At 52.7% G+C, this 19,020-nt stretch overlaps 7 protein-coding genes across 7 annotated transcripts; all 7 read left to right on the top strand.

Annotated features, from left to right (window-relative positions):
* Positions 1-424: 424 nt before the first annotated feature.
* LBRM_34_2120 (putative 60S ribosomal protein L12) lies at positions 425-919 on the top strand (the record flags this gene model as incomplete). Its single annotated transcript, XM_001568271.1, has 1 exon — positions 425-919. One exon carries the CDS (start codon positions 425-427, stop codon positions 917-919), a length of 495 nt encoding a protein of 164 aa, XP_001568321.1.
* Positions 920-2,247: 1,328 nt separating this feature from the next.
* On the top strand, positions 2,248-3,075 carry LBRM_34_2130 (putative RNA-binding protein; the record flags this gene model as incomplete). Its single annotated transcript, XM_001568272.1, has 1 exon — positions 2,248-3,075. The coding sequence occupies one exon, from the start codon at positions 2,248-2,250 to the stop codon at positions 3,073-3,075; it is 828 nt and encodes a 275-aa protein (XP_001568322.1).
* Positions 3,076-9,265: 6,190 nt separating this feature from the next.
* On the top strand, positions 9,266-9,544 carry LBRM_34_2140 (kinetoplastid membrane protein-11; the record flags this gene model as incomplete). The annotated part of the gene is made up of 1 exon (XM_001568273.1): positions 9,266-9,544. One exon carries the CDS (start codon positions 9,266-9,268, stop codon positions 9,542-9,544), a length of 279 nt encoding a protein of 92 aa, XP_001568323.1.
* A 2,558-nt stretch (positions 9,545-12,102) lies between these two features.
* Positions 12,103-12,381, top strand: LBRM_34_2150 (kinetoplastid membrane protein-11; the record flags this gene model as incomplete). Its single annotated transcript, XM_001568274.1, has 1 exon — positions 12,103-12,381. The coding sequence occupies one exon, from the start codon at positions 12,103-12,105 to the stop codon at positions 12,379-12,381; it is 279 nt and encodes a 92-aa protein (XP_001568324.1).
* Positions 12,382-14,018: 1,637 nt separating this feature from the next.
* Positions 14,019-14,297, top strand: LBRM_34_2160 (kinetoplastid membrane protein-11; the record flags this gene model as incomplete). The annotated part of the gene is made up of 1 exon (XM_001568275.1): positions 14,019-14,297. The coding sequence occupies one exon, from the start codon at positions 14,019-14,021 to the stop codon at positions 14,295-14,297; it is 279 nt and encodes a 92-aa protein (XP_001568325.1).
* A 1,389-nt stretch (positions 14,298-15,686) lies between these two features.
* LBRM_34_2170 (conserved hypothetical protein) lies at positions 15,687-16,562 on the top strand (the record flags this gene model as incomplete). The annotated part of the gene is made up of 1 exon (XM_001568276.1): positions 15,687-16,562. One exon carries the CDS (start codon positions 15,687-15,689, stop codon positions 16,560-16,562), a length of 876 nt encoding a protein of 291 aa, XP_001568326.1.
* A 1,125-nt stretch (positions 16,563-17,687) lies between these two features.
* LBRM_34_2180 (conserved hypothetical protein) lies at positions 17,688-19,011 on the top strand (the record flags this gene model as incomplete). Its single annotated transcript, XM_001568277.2, has 1 exon — positions 17,688-19,011. A coding segment is annotated over one exon (1,324 nt), but the record flags the coding sequence as incomplete, so codon positions are not given.
* Between the last annotated feature and the right edge of the window lie 9 nt (positions 19,012-19,020).

Raw genomic sequence — 19,020 nt, forward strand, 5'->3', positions numbered from 1 at the left:
AGACAGAAGAACGAAACAGCGGCTGTTTGACCGAAGAGAAAGACATCATGTGAGAGGTCAACCCAATGACCCCGTATGGTATGCTGTAACACGCAGAGAAGCTGCGAGGACAAGCACTGCTGTGGTATCCCCCTGGCAGGCTGCGCCTGCACCCCCGCTTCTCCCTTCTTGCTCACTGGAGAGCCTTCCGTAGAAGGTGGCCACGTTTCAGTGGCACTGCAACTCTTCGGCGACCTTCCCTCTGCTTCTATGTTGCTCACAAACTCTTCACTCCTTCACCCCACCTGTATTTCTTCTCTCCTCTCTCTTGTCTCATACGCCGTACACACAAATTCATCAAACACAACCCTCTTAAAACAAATCATAACGGCGACGGCGTGGTGAAGGTGCACACTTTCACTTTGCTTGAGAAACATAGTTTTCCATGCCGCCGAAGTTCGATCCCAACCAGGAGATCATCGTGGTGGTGCGGGCCGTCGGCGGTGAGGTGGCTGCGACGGCTTCTCTGGCCCCGAAGGTCGGTCCCCTCGGTCTCAACGCCAAGAAGATCGGTGAGGATATCGCCAAGTGCACCAAGGACTGGAAGGGTCTGAAGGTCACTTGCGAGCTGCGCGTCAAGAACCGTGTGGCGACGGTAGTGGTGACGCCGTCCGTGGCGTCTCGCCTCATTCGCGCGCTGAAGGAGCCGCCGCGCGACCGCAAGAAGGTCAAGAACATCAAGCACAGTGGCAACATCCCGTTCTCGGAGATCGTCAAGATCGCCAAGGAGTCGCAGGCTAAGTCTATGGGTAGCGACCTCAAGGCCGTCGTGATGGAGGTGCTCGGCACGGCCGTGTCCATCGGGTGCACCGTTGACGGCGAGAGCCCGCGCGACATCCAAGCCAAGGTTCAGGAGGGCAAGCTGAAAGTCCCCAACTAGGGCGCCGTCTTGTGCGTGGGTTTCTCTTGCATGCGTGTGTACGTAGCAGTAGCTGCTGCTGCTGAGCGTGAATTTTTCTCCTTTTCGTTTCACTTTTTCTCCTTGAGCAAACAGAAGAAACCAACGAAAGAGTGTTATCAGCCAGGGCCCTATCGCTGAGGAAGATAATCAGCTCGTGAGGAATTAGAAGAAGCCCTTCCTCTTCCCCACCCTTCATTCACTGTGACCCCGTTACACTGAAGCGGCAGAGTGCAGCTGCACTGCCTCCCTCCCCTCTCTTCCTCTCCGAGAAGCCTTTCTTCGCATCGCCTCGTCTTTCGTGTGTAATGAGCGAGAGGCCCAAACGGAAATGATGTCTGTGAATCCTTGCGAATTGCGGCGCGAAGGATAACCAAAGCACGTTCATCCGCGGTTTCCTCTGGTCCTGAAGCAGGGAAGTGAGTAGCAGCTGAGGGAGAAGAAGAAGGAAGATAGCGAAGCACAGGGGAGGGTGATGATGGCTGCTGTAGAAGGGGCTGCACCTCTACTGCGTGTCAGTAGAGAGAAGGCCACAAGGAAGAGCAAAAAAAAAAGGCATGTCTATGCAACAGCACGTGTCGTTGTTACTGAAGACGCGTAGATGAAAGGCGCCTGCTCCTTCCCACTGCCCTTTCTCTTGCTTTCTTACCTCCCTTCTGCCGCTAAAAAAAACATTCACACCTATAAACACATAAACGCGCTGCGGCACGTGCCTTCTCTTTCAACTTCCTGTGCCCCCCTCCTCCTCTCCTCTTCTCTACCTTATGCTTCTCTTGTCTGCCTGTCTTCACCCATTACCACCACTACATGCTGTGTGGGGGATAACTCTCTCGCTTTGCTTAACCGACTCAAATACACCAACAACAAAAACGCACACGCAGTTGGTTGTTCGTGCTCTTTTCTTGACGATTTGTTTCTTGTCACCTCTCTTTCTTTTTTAGTTTTCTTAGTCTAACAGGGCTCTTGTCTTGTGCTTGTGGCTCACTAACAAAAGCACGAACAGAGAGGAAAAGACCGCTTTCCCTCCCACTCCCTTCCCTTCCCGCTCTCTCTCTCTCTTCCTCGTGCGTGTGTGTCTGTGTGTGGCTCTGTGCGTGTGGCTCTGTGCGTGTGTGTGTGTGTGTCTGTGCTTGTTACTTGTGATTGCCCGCTTCCGTAGTTTATTTTTGCCATTCTGCGTGCCTTTTTGTGTGCTTGTGTGGTCGTGCTGTCCTTACGTGCAGTGCTGTGGATCTTCTCTCTGTTCTCTTTTGCCGTTTTTTTTTTTGTACGGAAGAAACAAAAAAGCACTCCGTTTTAACCTCGAGAAAATGATGGAGGAGCGCCACTCGCACGGGTCGAATGACGACATTCAAAACACCGGCGATGTCGACAACTTCCGCCGCAACCAGGGCACGATCCTCTTCGTTGGCAACCTTCCGTTCCAGACCCCGTGGCAACACGTGAAGGACTACTTCCGTAACGCCGGCAAGGTGCGCTATACCGACCTCATCGCCGATCGCACCGGCCGCCCGAAGGGCTCAGCGCTGGTCACCATGATGACCGTGGAGGGTGCTGACAACGCCATTCGCATGTTTAACGAGACTGATTTCGAGGGTCGCCGGCTGATCGTGCGCAAGTTCGACGATGGCCCGCGCCCCCCGCTGGTGCAGCGGGACATGATGCCTGCCTACGGCAATGCTGCTCCTCAGAGCCGCAGCCAGTACACGGCTGGTGGCTACTACCAGGGCACTTCGGCTTCTGGTGCTGCTGCTGCTGGATACAACCGCCACAGCATGACGGGTAGCGCCTACGGCCGTGGTGCACCGTATCACGTCGGTGGTGCGGAGGCGGCCGAGATGAACGGTGCGGAGCCGCTGCCTAAGCCGCGCAGCCAGCAGGTGCCGGAGGTGGGCCGCAAGCTGTTCGTCTCGAACCTCCCCTTCGACTGCACGAACAGTGCTCTCCGTGAGACGTTTCAGCAGGTGGGTCTGGTCGAGCGGGCTGAGATCATCCTGGGCCGCAATGGCAAGAGCCGCGGCATGGGCATCGTCGTCATGAAGTCCGAGGATGAGGCTCAGATCGCGATTGCTGAGTTTGACGGCATCGAGATGGCGAACCGCGCTATGAACGTGCGCCTCGACAACAAGACGTTGTAGTCGCGCGCGTACACGCACTCCCACGCGCCTCTGCGAAGGGCGGAAACAGTTGTGAACTTCATCGTTCCCCTTTTTCATGGCTAGATTTGGCTTCTCTTAGCGAAAGGAGGGAGGCAGAAACGCGGAAGCCTGATGACTGGAGGGGAAAAAACTAAGTGCTTCGTAGGCGATGAAAGAGAAGGGATGAGGGGAGAGGCCCGTCAGGTGAGGACGAGGCGTGTGCAACTTCTGCAGAGAGGAATGGAAGGGGAAGAGGCGCCGGATGTTGACCCACCACGGTGGGCTAGCAGACGAGACGACATCGGCTTGTGGGCGCGTGCGCCGAGGGAGGATCTCTGCGGATGTGCACTGGAAGTGCCCCACTTTTGCGGTGCCGGGAATGGTGTCTCACTCTGTCACCTCTCCATCTCCTCTGTGTACAGCTGGTACCCTCTTTCTTCCCGTGCTTGTGCTCATCGGCGGAAGCGGGTCTTGCTGCACCGCACGTACTCCTCGTTGCCTTTTTCTTCATGGGTGTGTTGTCACACACACACACACACACCTCCCTGCTACCCCCCTCCCCACCACAATCGAATCCATTTCCCTCTTCGCTTGCATCAGTTCCTCGTCTAGTCCCTTTTCTTTCGTTTTCTCTCCTCTTCCTTTTTTTCTGTATGTGTGTGTGTGTGGGCGGGTGGGTCCTACGCAGCCACAAGCGCGCGTGCACCCACCTACCCACCCACACACATACAGAAATTTGACAGGAACGACCGTAAAGGGAAAAAACAAAAGAGAACATAGTACAAGAAAAAAACGTATCAAGAGGTGCGAGTTAAGCAAAGAGGGCGACTTGCTGGGGTGGGTGAGTGATGTGTGGGTGGGCTGCAGTGGAGAGAAGTGAGGAGGTGGGAAGCGGTGTATCCGAATACCCGCGTGGGGGAGGAGGACACCCGCAACACCAACGTTAAGACGAGGAGATAGGCAAACAGGAAGGATGCGTTCACCGCGCTTGCCCAGTCTGCCTTTTCCGTGTATTTACTTCTTTGGTTTCCTCATTCCTCCCCCTCTATTTTGCCGTTTTTTCGCGTTGCCAAGGCTCAAAAACGTCGGAGGAAAAGAGGCAAACCAACGAAAGAAAAAGTACGCCGAACGTTAGTCCCCGAAGCCAAAGAAAGACGGCCTGTGCAAAGTGCAAAGGTGTTCTTTTTTTTCCCCATGCCGCCCTCTTTTCGCTTCTCCCTCTTCTTCTCTTTTCTGCAGTCCATCGAATAGAATACCTCTAGTCTCTCCTTCCTCCTTCGCTCTCTCCGTCTCGGCCCATCGATCTACTAGTCGCGCGCGTGTGTGCGCGTGTATGCGCTCTTCTCTTCTGCAGCGTCGAATCGCTCCCTTTTTCTTCCCGTTTGTACTTTTTTTTCCGGTACTTTGTTTTCTTGTAGTCAAAGTGGGCGTTGTGGTGTACATGCTTGTCTTCGTTCCTGCGCTCGTGTGCACATACATGCTCGTGTGTCTGCTGTTTGTGTGCGTGCCTGTATGTGTCGTCTCCGCCTCATTTTTTTTTTCATCTTTGTTCTCTTTGGATTGTGGTTTTTGTTTGTCTGCCTGTCTGTGTACGTTTGCGTGCTTGTCAGTAAGAAAAAGAAAAAAGAGAAGCAAAAAGGGAATCAAGAAACGAGACTGGCTGGGCTTTTGAGGGTCTTGTAATCTGTACTTTTCTTGTCTTTGTAGTTGGTAGTAGTGAAGGGCACTTGCGCTTCTTTTTTTTCCTGCGGTTCTCCTCTCTGTGTCTCTCGGCCTTAGCCTCCTCTTTCAAAGTCTGTTTATTCCCTTTACCCACTCTGTCTCCGACCACTTCTCTGTACCCCTCTCTGGGTGTGCATGTGGGCGTATGAGCAGGACTCTCGTGTGTCAGGCCTTTCTCCCTTTCAGGCTTTCCTTTTTGCTCTCCTCAGCCCTTTAGGGTTTGGGTCGAAGACGGTGGTGGAAGACATGAGGACTCCGGTTCTTCCTGTCGCTCTTTTTTTTTCGCTACTCCAACTCTGAGCTGCGCGTGTGCATTCATTGTTATTCATCAGCCTGCGCAGTGCGACCTTTGAAAGCGGCACTGCAGCCACCGAGCTCTTGACTCTACTTGTATGTGAGTGCACTACCGCGAACTGCCCTTGTCCCCCTTTCTCCCTTGTGTCCCTGCCGCTTCTCTCTATCTCGCGTGACGCTTTTTTGTCTTTATCTCATCTAACGTGTGTGTGTGTGTGTGTGCGTGTGTGTATGTGTGCGCGTGTGTTCGTGTATGCGTGTGTCAGCCGGCAGCGCTTCTTTCATCTGTCTTGTTATTGTTGTCGTCACAGACACCCAAACCAACCAAACATGCACTATCGTACCCTCTTTCTCTCTCATCATCAGTAATTTCCTTCTGTTTTTCCTTTGTTTTTTTTTTTTCTTCCCTGTGTATTGTGTCATATTTTGACTTCCCCATTTTGCACCTCTCTCTGAACCTCTATCCCGTTGATGTTCTTTCCTTTTCACTCTTGATCGTGCAACCGCCACGCTACGTGCAATGCACATTTATGCACCCCACAGAGACACGCAACATACAAAAAACAAAACAGAAGAAAAAAAAACAACGAGAATGCAATGGGAGAGGAGAGGGAGAGAGAGAGAGAGAGGAGGTTTGCGACAAGCAACGCTCAGACATACCTGTCAGCATACACACACACACACACACACACCCAGACCCACAGCTGCTCAAAGAAAAGCAAAGAAACAAAAATGTGCACTGAGTGTCGTGCGCGTTTTTCTTCATTCCTTTCCCTCCCTCTTCCCTTTCTTGTGTTGCACTTTCCTCATTTTTTTTTTGGTTCATTTCGGTTCTCTCTCTGTTTTTCTCTCTTATAGTTTTCTGTTTCTTTCGTTTTTTTTTTTTTCTTTACTCGCAGCTCTCCCTCTTTGATACCTTTTTTTTTTCTCTCCCTCCCTTGCCTCCTCTTCATCTTTTAGGAGTCGAATGTCTCTCTGTTATCATCGTATGTGTTGGGCATTGAGCAGTCGTGTGGGTGGGTGGGGGTGGGCTTTCTGCGCGCATTGTACATCTGTGTACCCTCTGCTTACAACCGCGTGCAGTCCCCCCTACCCCCCACTTCTCTCCCCCCAGTATGCCCCACTTTCGTGTCTCTTCTGTCTTTCTTCGCCTGTCTGCCGTGTGCATGTGTTTTTGCACATCGTTGCTCGCAGAATGGAAGTAATTTGCACCACATCGGGGAGTCAAAGCGGGGGCGCGAACAAACGCGTTACAGGATGCACTTCCTCTGCACGCCCCTCACACTTTATCGCGACTATTTTTCTTCAGTTTTTTTTTTTTTGCATTTGGCTCACTTGCTGCGGGGAGCCACAACGGCATGCAAAACGCGAAGCGGAGGGGATGCAAGCGGGCCTATACGGAACTCTCTTTCCAGTAGTCCACGAAGTTGGTACCATATTAGACGGACGGCAAAGACGAGGCGGTTCTCAGCAACGGCGGCGAACATTTCTTCCGAGATGACGGCAGCGATGGTGGTGCCGATATCAAGACAGTATGGCAGCGGGGACAGACTGCATGATAATAAGGGGTAAAGAAGGAGAGAGACAAGCGGCAATATTCAGAGAAGCTGAAAGACTAGTTCTCCTCCCCCAACGGAACGCAGATGAAAGAGGAGAGGAGGTTGGAAAGAAAGCGGGGGAACTCTGTGTGTGGTTGTGCGCGTCTAACAGGGGAGAGACCCTCCAAATGTACGAGCAACAGATGAGTCGCTGTCGCTGAGAATATTTTTACCTCCGAAGGCAACAAGAAATTTGAAAGGAATATTATGCCATTTTTTCTTGTAGTGGGGTGGTCAGGTAAAGGGAGTGCCGCTGCCTACGTGTCTGCGTCTTTGTGTGTGTGTGTGCGTGCGCGTCCGCGACTCAGAGAGCCACTTCTCCCTCGCGAAGGCACAGCTCAGGCTTGCTGAACGACAAAGAACACCGCAGCAGACGAGAAAAAAAGAGGCAGGTATACCATTTCATTCTTCACTTCTTTCTTTTGTTGTCTTTGGTTGCAGCAGAGATGTTGTGCTGGGTCTCTACCTCTTTTTAAGAGAGGGAGAGGGAATAAGGAAAAACATTGGGTAAGGGAGGACCAGAGGCAGACCTCTGACGGCGCTGAGTAGGGTCAGAGAAAGGCAAGAAAAGGAAGCACTGGGAGGAAACACAGGCATCGCTATCGGCAATGAAGTTAGGAGAGTGATGTGAGAGAGAAAGGGAGATAGGGTGTGGCATAGACACATCGGGAGGGAGGCAAAAAAGGAAGAGTCCAGCAGTGGTCTCTTAAAAAAAAGTCTTGGAGTTCCCTTATAAATAAATCAACCTTTATCTTTTTTTTTTTTTTGGACTCTCCCCGTTTCTCTCGCTCTCCATGTTTGTCACTGTCTCTCTGCTTCCCTCACCGAAATTTTTCTTTGACGAAATGCCACTCTGCGTTTTCTCCTTGTGCTTTCTCTCTCTTTCTCTCTCTCTCGCATTTTGTGTGTGTGTGTGTTTGGGCGTGCGCATGTCGTGGGCTCAAAGGAGGACAAAAGAGAGCGCTAAAAAAATGGAAGTTGCTGTCCTTGTTTGTATGGAGGTGGAGCGAGGTCGAGGAGAGCAGATGATGAGGCACCAACGACTTTAAGCTGAAGAGGGAGAGGGGGGAATTCCGAGGATGATGCGAATGCTCAACAGCTAGGTGTGTGGCTTCCGACCTCCTCCACGCGCAGCAGCGGCAGCGAACGAGGCTGTGGAGAGGCCGGTGTACCACAGGGGCTGGCGAAAGTGACGACTGGTGGGAAAAGCGTGTTCGGGGAAATCAAAAGCCAAGCAGACGTGGGCCTCTCATCACGCAAATGGAACTCCACCCGCATGCGTTTGAGATGTTTGCTTCAACTTGTTTGCGTGCACCTTACTTGCACGAGTCTCCTCTCTGTTGCTGTGTGTGTGCGGAGGGGGGCAACATTTGTGTGGGTGCGTTTGCGTTCACACACGTGTAGGATAGCTTGTTTGTCTTTCTTGTGCTTTGTGCTGTGCTGTATTTCATTTTGTCTCCCTACTTCCCCTTCTCTCCCCCTATTGTGCCTCTCAGGCTCTTTCTGCACCGCTCTCTGTCGGCTGTGTGTCCGTGTAGGCCCGCGTGCCTCTTCTCTTTTTACTGAGTCGGAGGTGCGCTTTTCGTTGTTGTTGTTGTTTGCTTCTTTCTGGTCCTCTTTTTTTTTTTTATGGTATTCTATTCTTCCCTAAGTCGGTGATAACAAGGAAAGTCCACACAATATCCACCCAACAACAGAGGATGGAGAAGCACCAAGGAATGACTGACTCCATCTTCCTGGGGAGGGGAGGGGCATCGGAGGGTAGAGGAATAGTGTCCCATGGATCGGGCGCATACAGCCGCACACACGTGCGCGCTTTCCCCGTTTTTTTTTTCTTTTTGTTTTGTGTGTGTGTGTGTGTGTGTGTAAGTGTATCAGGGTAATTCAGCGAGAGTCGTGCGAAGCACCGTACATGAGTCTAACTCCAGGGTCTCCGCAAGCACACCCTGTGCCTGTGTGAGAACTCGACCTCCCTCTTTCTTTTTGTTTGGTGTTCGCACGCCATGAAAGCACAACCTTAGCGGAGTGAACGATGAATTCCTTTCCTCTCCCGCTCTCTTACAGCGCACGTCGGGGGGAGGGGGGGTCGAATAGACCTCTCAGTCGCACTGCCCAGCACAAACTGCCCTCTTCTTTTCAGTGATGCCAATATGTTGTGTGATGCTGTGGACTTACGCGCTCTCTTCACTGTCAGTTGCAGGTGCTCCGCGTTGATGCCTCGTCGCTTTCATTATAATCGTATTGTGTCACTTTCCTCTCTGCTCCTTTTTTTTTTTTCGCTGTTCCTCCCCCCGTACACGCGCACACTCGCCCATGCACACTGGCGCTGCCCACGTGTACCAATGCCCCTGATGGTGTCTTCACTGGCCATTCCCCAACATAACCCCTCTCGCTTGTTCCCTTACCTCGTCTGTCCGTGCATCCAACCAAAAAGATCTTTGAACCAACGCTAGCAACGCAACTCCACCCATCTTCTGCCTTTTTCTCTTTTTCGTTCTTCTATTGGTCTTCGACTTCTCGCTCGAGGTACCCGCATCGTCACCCCTCTCCCCCTTTTACACACTCCCTTCTAAACCATGGCCACCACGTACGAGGAGTTTGCGGCGAAGCTGGACCGCCTGGATGAGGAGTTCAACAAGAAGATGCAGGAGCAGAACGCCAAGTTCTTTGCGGACAAGCCGGATGAGTCGACGCTGTCGCCCGAGATGAAGGAGCACTACGAAAAGTTCGAGCGCATGATCAAGGAGCACACGGAGAAGTTCAACAAGAAGATGCACGAGCACTCGGAGCACTTCAAGCACAAGTTCGCTGAGCTGCTTGAGCAGCAGAAGGCTGCGCAGTACCCGGGCAAGTAAGATTAGAAACGGTGAAACGACTCGCACCATGCTGGTGATCAGCAAGACTCGCACATATGTCAGTGCTTGTGGATGTGCATATGTGCTTTTGGGGGCACGGGGGGCAGGCGGCTGCGAAGATAGGCTAAGCAGATGAGGGGGCATGGAAGTCAATTACGAAGGAGGCAGTGACACATCGATGAGTCGGGGTGGTTATATAGGCGCCATAGAGGTGAGAAGCACAACAATGCGCCTGCTTGCCTCCGTGGGCGTATGATGAGGCGGTTACCATACATGTAGCTTCTGTGCCCACGAACTGTACGTGTGTGGGTATGTGTCTGCCTGAATGTTGATGCGTTGGTGACGCAACTCAGCAGAAGGAGCTGGATAACGGCTAAGGGGGGGGGGATGATGAGTGCAGGAAGGAGTGTGCACCCACCGTCCTTCTTTCTCTCAAGTTTCCCATTGAAGCAGCCTCTATCCTTGTGTCTTCAGGCGTACGCGTGTGTGGTCGCGGCGGAGCTGGAGTCATGTCAACTGGGCACTGATGTAGGAGAGTGCAATGCTGGAGGTGCTTCTGCTGTTTTGGTTTGTGCCTCTTTTCCTTATGGTGTCCTCTTCTCTTCATGCAAGTGTGTAGGGCTCGGGGAACGTGCAGCGAGGCAAGCGGTGCGGTTGTGAATGCCGCGCACTCGTGTCTGCTAACCTTCATTTGCACTCGATTGCCATCTGTGTTCACTTCCGCTCCACTCTGTTCACCTTTTACCGTATACATTTCTTTACGCACAAGATGAACGGATCTATACACTGGCAATATTGGCGACAGGAAAGGTGTAGCGAGGTTGAGTGAGTGGGAAGTCTGAGAAGCGAAGGGATGCCCTCTGCCTTAGTCTTGTTTAAGGCATTCAAGCGCAACTTGAAGTGACTCTTTGCTGACAACATGTGTGGGGTGCGGTGTCTATTGTGGAACGTTGCGTGGGTGCACAGATTTTCCTCTATCTCTATACACGCTCTCTTTTTTTTTTTTTCGCAATATCGTGAGTCCCTGCCCTAGTTGATTCCCGATATCCCCTACTCGCATTTCGCTTCTCGTCGCATTGGTCCTCCGGTCCAGGTACCTTTTCAGGGGTGTGGTTGCTGTTCCGTGTTGATCCGCTTTTCTTTCTCTCTCGTCTTCTTCCCAGCTCATGTATATCTTTGCTGCACGTCTTCTGTATCTCCTTGGACTCCACTGTACACTCCTCCCTTGTCTCACTCTCTTTTTCTCTTGGTCTTACCATCCAAACCTTTCCTTACCAAATATGTGGACCATGCCGGTAAGGCATCTCAGAGAAGGCGGGTGCTGTGGGGAAAGGGAGGAGGGGGTGGATAAGGAAATAACGCAAAGTCGAGGCAAGCAGTCGGGCGAACAATTGCTTGAGGGAAAAAAAGAGAGAACCATACAGTGAGGTGCACCTTCGGCAGGTTAAAACACAATATCACCGCCTTCCTTTTTCTACCTGTACACACATATATACATATATATGCAAACACGTATATATATATATATATATATGTGTATGTGTGTGTGTCTGTAGACTTGTTGAACCCAGCGTGAATCACCCCTTTTTTTGTCTCTCTCTCTCTCTAGTACTACCCCCGACTCCCCGGCTTCGTTTTTATGAAGTCATCTCAGCAAGTCTTCAAGGGTAAGCACTACGAACACGACTACCGCCACGCGTACCGTGGTTGCCTTCTTTCTTCATATCCCCCTCCACACAGGTCGCAGTTGGCTGCCGTTGTTCTAGCGATACTGAGCTACGCTCCGTATCGCACATCCTCTTTCATGCTCTCTCTCTGTCTCTCATATTGGGAGTGTGTAGGTGTGCCTTTCTTTTACTTCTCGCTTCCCTCCTTATTTCCTACACCTCTCTTTATTTATTTATGTCCTCGTTGATTGTGTTCTTTTTTTTTTCTTCATCTCACGTTTTTTTTTTTCGCCTGTTTCTCTCGTCGACCATATTGCCCTCATCCACCCCCTCCCACCAATGCATCCATCTGAGAAACGATCAGCAGAACAAACACCGCCAAGAAAAGACTCTTGCCGAAGTGCAAAAGAAGCAAACGAAATGGGCACCACATCGAAGCGTGCGGACGTGTCCTCATCAGAAGGCACGTCGGCATGTGCTTATTTTCTTTCTTTTTCGAGTAGCGCACAGCCAAACCCCTTGGGAGGTGAGACCACCTCAAGTCCCCGCACCCCCCTCTACCATGACCCCCCCGGCTGTCACCGCTTCATGTGGGCATAGAAGGTGAGCAATGCCGATCTTCAAAGAAGAAGGGCAGTTCCACATGTCTGACTACAACCTTCTCCTTTTTCTCTCTCTCGGTTCATGCTTTTCTTTGTGGGCTTTTCTTGTGCTGCTTGCTGTCCCAACTATCCTCTTTTCGCACTTCTCTGGACGACTACTGAACTCAATAAACGCACGCACACAAGCACAACGCTGCCAGTCTCTTTCTCCGCTCGCCACATTCAACCCAAACCAATCCATCTCAGGACTCTCCCCCCTCTCCCCCTTTTACACACTCCCTTCTAAACCATGGCCACCACGTACGAGGAGTTTGCGGCGAAGCTGGACCGCCTGGATGAGGAGTTCAACAAGAAGATGCAGGAGCAGAACGCCAAGTTCTTTGCGGACAAGCCGGATGAGTCGACGCTGTCGCCCGAGATGAAGGAGCACTACGAAAAGTTCGAGCGCATGATCAAGGAGCACACGGAGAAGTTCAACAAGAAGATGCACGAGCACTCGGAGCACTTCAAGCACAAGTTCGCTGAGCTGCTTGAGCAGCAGAAGGCTGCGCAGTACCCGGGCAAGTAAGATTAGAAGAAAAAGTTTCCTTAGGGCGAGGGTCGGTGCCATGTATAAAGACGTCTATCAACCTGTCGTATGTTTTTTTTTTACATTTTTTTCTCTTTCATTTCCTCTTTCTCCTCGCGCTGCATGGTAGAGTCGTATGCTTGTTTGATACACAGAGATGGGTGCCTTATCACCGTGGCTCCGTTTCACTTTTTTCGTTTATTTGCCTTTGCATCAACCTTTCCCTTGCTTCCGAATTAATTGCTGGCTTGTGCAGCGGTCAGGGCTAGAGAGCGGAGGTGAAAGACAGGGCTAGTGAGGTCTTATACGAATGCACGTTGCTCTGTGCGTGGCTGTGTTTAGGTACGTACGCGCTTGCTGTGGAATATGGCCTTTCCATACAGTCAAATGGGTCTCACCAGGCTACACACGCGTACACGCACACGCCCATACATCATCATCATCACCATAATCAATGCACGTATGTAGGAGCTGAAGGACAACGAAAATTTTCTGCCTCGGAAATAAAACGGAGAAAAAACTCAGAGAAAGAGAGAATTGCTGGTTTTTGTGCCTTCTTTGCCAGTGTACCTGCGCCCTGCACATGATGTTCTGGTGTACCGTTGTGTGCCGGACGAGAGACGGTGCGGAGCAGCGCAAGCACAATGACGCGGTGAACACTCGCCACCATGTACTTTTGCAGACCAATCGGCAGTAAAAACGAAATGCAATGAACGCTAACGGAGCAAGTGAAACAGTTCACCAGTAGACCGCTTCAGCGAGCTGCTTGGCTGCACGTCGAGGAGGGGGCGAAGGTGGCACCGGAACAGGATAGTCAACGTGCGGCGGTGCGTGTGAGGTGGGTGGGTCTCTCTTTCTCCCTCTCGTGATGGAGCCAAGGATGCTGCTAGCTCATACGGTCACGCGAGGGGAGGGAGCATTTTTTGTGCGAGCCAGGCGAAGCGAAGAAGCGAAAAAGATCCCCGCACTTTTTTCTTCCGCGCCAGAATCACTGCAAAGCAGCGCCTTTTTTTCTCCCTGTCCTCGTCAGTTCAGCTCTTCTTCTCGTTTGCCGTGGCTCGCTTTTCATCTTTCTCACCCTGTCTTATCTCCGCACGGGTGTGAGGTGTCGAATGGGAGCAGGCGTACGGAAGGGCATCCTCAGCGTTGTAACAGGAGACCCCCTTTTTCGTCCCCCGGCCAGTCGACGGGCAATACCCCTTTCGCTCATGTACTACTTGTTCTTGGTGTGCTTTCTCCCACCTCGTATGTCGCACTCTTCAGTTGCTGGGATCTTTCGACTTTTATGTGTGCGCCTCTCTGCTTACTCCCTCTTCTTATTCTTCGCTTCCCCTGTGTGTTGCGGCCACCTTGACTCGTATTTGCCCAACCACTTGCCACTACGAACGTCTGTGCACGTGCCTGTGCTTGCAATGTGCGGGTAAATGTGCAACCCTCACAACCACACAACCACTTCATGTCTTGCTCTCTGCTCAAAAAACTTCCTTTTCCACGCCCACCGCATCACGAGAAGGTGCGCATCTAGGTAGTTTTGTGCTGTCTCTCCCTCAATTTCCTTCCCTCACCACATTCAACCCAAACCAATCCATCTCAGGACTCTCCCCCCTCTCCCCCTTTTACACACTTCCTTCTAAACCATGGCCACCACGTACGAGGAGTTTGCGGCGAAGCTGGACCGCCTGGATGAGGAGTTCAACAAGAAGATGCAGGAGCAGAACGCCAAGTTCTTTGCGGACAAGCCGGATGAGTCGACGCTGTCGCCCGAGATGAAGGAGCACTACGAAAAGTTCGAGCGCATGATCAAGGAGCACACGGAGAAGTTCAACAAGAAGATGCACGAGCACTCGGAGCACTTCAAGCACAAGTTCGCTGAGCTGCTTGAGCAGCAGAAGGCTGCGCAGTACCCGGGCAAGTAAGGGGCACAGCCAAGTCTCTTGATGTCATAGAAACAGAAAGATAGTCAAGGAGGTGAAGAGGGAAGACATGCGGCGCTGCTGTGCAGTGGGGCGCGCGGGGAGGGAGTGGGAATTAGGAAGAGGGAAGGAGGGGCAAACGTGTAGTTGGAGAGGGGCTCTCGAGGTGAGTGGGTAATAAGTGTTGGGATTGCGCCACGTACATGCTATAAGCGTTGTCGTGGTAGCCTTCTTTGGACGCCGTGTGTACAACTCACCTTCTCTGCCCTAGTCCTCGTCCTCCTCCACATTTTTGGCGTGCCTTGTCGTGCTTCAGGCTCCTCTCCTCCTCTCTTTTCCGTCATGCCTCTCTCGGCTTCTCTTCCCGCGTACACCCGCCTTACTCCTTCGCTGTCCGCCACTCCCTCCTTGTGAAGTAACTCTTTCTCTTTACCTGTTTTACCTTTTCCGGTGATTTCCTATCTTTTCCCTTTACTCCCTTTCACTTTTCGCACTGTTCTCTCTCTCTCTCTCTCTCACTCACTTTGTTTTAACGTCTTCTCTTCGCTGTTCGCGATGTCTAGAAAAAACAATCCGCACATCTGACACGCTTTACAGCGCGTTTCCCATTCCATGAGGTGGCGCCAATGATAGAGAGAAAGGGATGACTCGACTTCTCACTCTCTTTTATGGACGACTCTCTCTCTTCCTCCCCATTTCTCTCTCGCGCGTGGAAAGGTCAACGGATTCTAGGATGCATGCAGGCATGCACGGACTCTTTGTCTCCCTTTCCCTGTGCTCGACCCTCGAAGAGGTCAAGAGCTAGAGACAAGCAGGCGCCTTGGAAGAAAGGGAGTTTCACTGACAATGGGTTTCTTCTACCGTGTGGTGTGTCAGCCTGACTGGACTTTGTCCTCTACCCCTACAAATTACCGCCTTTGTTGTTCTTGTTGCTTCCGACAGCCTGTTCTTCCCACCTGCTTCCCTGGCACCGTGAGTCGTAGCCGCCACTGTTCCAGTCCTGATTCTCCCCCAATGCGTCTGTCATTCTCACCCGCTCTCTTTCTCTGTGCACCTCTCTCTTTTATGGAGCTGTGCGCGCATTTGCTTTCACGTCGTGGATATGTTTTCTGCGTGCGTGTGTGCGACGTTCAAAGCACTTATTGTCTTTTTTGCTTCCCTTTTAGGTGAGTCGATTTGTTTCACTAAAGGGGCTCCGGTTTGTGTTCACCGGGGGCGTAGGCTAAGTCCCTCTCACCCCGCAGTTGATAGGAATCTCAGAGAAGCCGCAACGCTCATCTTTCCTTCTTTGCTGCAGATTGAGATGACTTGATCATACGTGCCGAAATACAAAGCCACTCATACCCATTTAGCCTGCACGCACGGTGAGTCTCTCCACTTTTCATTGTAGCAATGCTGCGAACTTGCCGCGTCTTTTGCTTCCGCATGAAGTGCGGGAGCATGTATGTTGACTACAAGATAATGTCCCGCAACCATCGTCGCTCGATTCGCGTAGAGGATGCCTTAGTCGACCCCCTGCTTCCCACCACGGTGGTGCCACTGCATTGGTTGGAGCAGCTTAGGTGCCCATCGACGCGTCTTCTTACCGGCTACCACATAGAAGAGGCGGTGTATGCAAAGCCGAACTACGGCGATCGTGTGAGCCGCACTCCTGCGTTGTCGTCTTCGTCTCTTGCAGCTGCCAAGCCGGAGGAGAGCGATGCTCACGTCAACGCAATCCGGGCGGGCCCAGTGGTACTCTACATAACTGGGCAGAGCATCCCTGTCGTTTTAAACCCTCTCTTTGTGCACTCAGGCGAGTGGGGACTCACTCAGTCAAACGGTGAATTGGACCTTCGCATCGGCATGGATGCTATAGAGCAGTGCTCCCTGTACGCTGAGCTCCGCCCGGGTGGTCTGCTCTACTCGAAGCTGCCGCACCCAAGCCTGACAGAGGCGATGGAGCCGGTGCAGGACACGCTTAAGCGCTACGGCATGAAGTGTGGCTTGGCAGAGTCGCCACTGGTGCCACGACCGTGGACGCACATGCGCTATATGTTTATCGACGAGCTGCAGCGCGGCCCGAAGATGACCGAGTTCGTAGGGTACAACCCGCGCAGCGGAACTCAGTGGCGCTTCTCGCAGCACACCAAATACTTCCGCACGGGCATCTGGCGCGAGACCATCCGACGCAACGAAATGAACGATGGGCTGCACGCGCACAGCAGCTGGCAAAAGTCCCCGCAGCAGGCGGTTCCGGAGATCAGCTTCCTCGCACCCTACCCGTAACCGCAGTGATCGCCGATGGGGTGGATTGCTTCGAATGTGGTCGCGGAGGATGGCAAGGGCCATAGGCAAGGACAAGCCAAGGAGACACAAATGTGGCGTTGCGTGGGTGCCCTCGAAAGGTAAAAACACCTCTTCTGCGTGTGTGTGTTTCTGCCTCGTATCTCCGACGCGTTTCACCTCCCCCGCTCCTCTGTGTATTTCTCTCCCTCACACAATACCTCTTTTCGGGGTTGTAAGGGCTCACTGTAGCACCGGCGTACCACGTGTGTGTGTGCGTGTGTGTATGTGCGGTGTACTCCTCTTGAACGAGCGCCCGCGTACGTGAAGTGTAGGGAAGGGGTGCTGAAAAGAAAAGGAAGTTGGAGTACACTAGAGAGAGAGACAATGACGTCTGCTCCACAACAGGGGACTACTGAGCTCAGCCCCTAACGTGTCTATTACCCTCCCCACCAACGCACTTCTCTGTGCGCTTTTGCTTCTGCACCTCTCTTCTTGCCGCTGGCTGTGCCTCTTTGTGCGTCAGTGCGTAACGGCCACATTGTCTTCTTTCCTCTCTGTTGGCTCACCCCTTCCACAATCCAAAGGCGAAGGAAGGCGACCAAAAAAAGATTACTGCCGAACACGTGAAGCTGAATCGGTGCTGTGTATGCTGTGGCGTCCACGCTGTCTGAGAGAGGCACCTCGATGCAGACAAGAGCTTCACATATTCGGAGAGAAGTGGAGAGGAGGTATCGATGGCGGTGGCCTTCGCTGGCCAGGCCTTGTTTTTGGTTTTGCCTGTGTGCTTACGAAGGAAAAGGAGGTTAGGGGAGGGGCAACGCCTCTGAAACAGCGTCTCTGTCGTTGTTTTCTCACACACAAAAGCCACAGAAAAAGAAACGCAGCTCAGTGGCTATCTTCATGTGATTTCCTTCGTATGCGCTATACCAGCTCTTCACCTCTGCATTTGTTTTCACTCTGGTCTTGTTTTTCCTCTCTGGTGGGCTCCTACTCTTCGTGAGAGACACTGCAACACGAGAGCAAAAAAAAAAAGAAAAGGACTTTTCGAGGACACAGAGGAGAACAGGGTCGCTTCCTCTTCACGTCTGCACTCTCTTTTCTTTGCCAAAGCTCTAACTCCGTCCCATGCCCTTGTGCACTTTATCGGCACACCCATGTAGGCGGCGACCGACTCAGCTGGGCTGTGCAGGCCCTCTGCAGCGTAGTTTCTGCACGTTCACAGGCGTGCGGCAGCAACGATCATCAGCTTCACCACGAGGCTGTCGACACTCGAAGGCCAACGGTGCTGACACAGTAGCTGCATTTTCGAAACAAAACCTCCTGTCACCATTCGGACATGCTCTACAGGGCTCATCACGAGGTCCACAAGGCCTTTTTGCGGAGCCGCTCGACGCGTGGCTTTCCGTACTCGCGGACTCCGTTCCCTTTCACAACGACTGCCTCGTAATTTGCCCGTCCACGGCATCAAAGGCGCAGGTTCGGTGCATCTGGGACCGCTGTCGACCACACATTCCCGGTGCTCACATCGGCACCCTGATTCCACGCAAGTACAAGGCAGGCAGGGCAATCACTGCGAACGCTGCCCAAACTCGGCTGTCGCCGCCGGGCAGCACCTCCGCAGGCCACCCGCTCGGTGTAGAACCATCGATGTCGACGGCGGCTGTGTCATCCGTGCCGTGTAGCAGTGGTGGGGACTATCTTACGAGCGCCTCTACAGCTCGGATGCCTTCCCTGTATTCCCCGCTCGAGCACGTTGCTCCGAGCTCTCTGGACCTTATTGTGCTGGCCAGTAACGTGTTTGCCCGTGAGATGCTTTTCGACGCCCCGTGGCACTTATCCCTCGCGCACCGCACTCTGCGCCCGCACGGAGTCGTTGCCATCCTCGGCCACGTCGCAGAGGCGGAGGTCGCTGCGCCGGAGTGGGCGGCGACAGATACGAGCGATTACATCAATAGTACACACCAGGATGCGCGAGAAACACTGCAGCTGAGTGCCATCACCGCTGCCAGAGGATTAACCACCGATGACAACTACGCGTGCCATCTGCGTCGCGCTGTCGAGGTACATGAGACACTGCGCTGCGGCCATGCTGATGTCTTTTTCCCTTTCCCTAGTGTACGCCGTCGCTGGTTTACATCTGAGTACGCTCTTCAACCCGCCCAACTGGCGGCTCACTACCGCGCAGCCCCGCTGTATCAATCTCTCTACGGGCCGACGGGATCCTTGTGGTGGAATAAGATGCGGTTCAAGGCAGACGCGCTACAGCGGCAGCGAAAGGATGCTCTGCCGGCAGATGGCAATCAAGAGGATTTTTTTGTCGATGTTACAGGAACCCCCCTGGATGGAGCTGCTAGCCTGGGCCAGGGTACCGAAAGTCCTCTGGAGGACCTTGTTGCAGCGTGGTCTCCGCTCGGCGTGCGGCGTCGCCGCGGTGTGGAAGATCCGCTAGACACGTGCG

This window comes from Leishmania braziliensis, chromosome 35 (assembly GCF_000002845.2).
Source record: "Leishmania braziliensis MHOM/BR/75/M2904 complete genome, chromosome 35".
Classification (NCBI taxonomy): domain Eukaryota; phylum Euglenozoa; class Kinetoplastea; order Trypanosomatida; family Trypanosomatidae; genus Leishmania; species Leishmania braziliensis.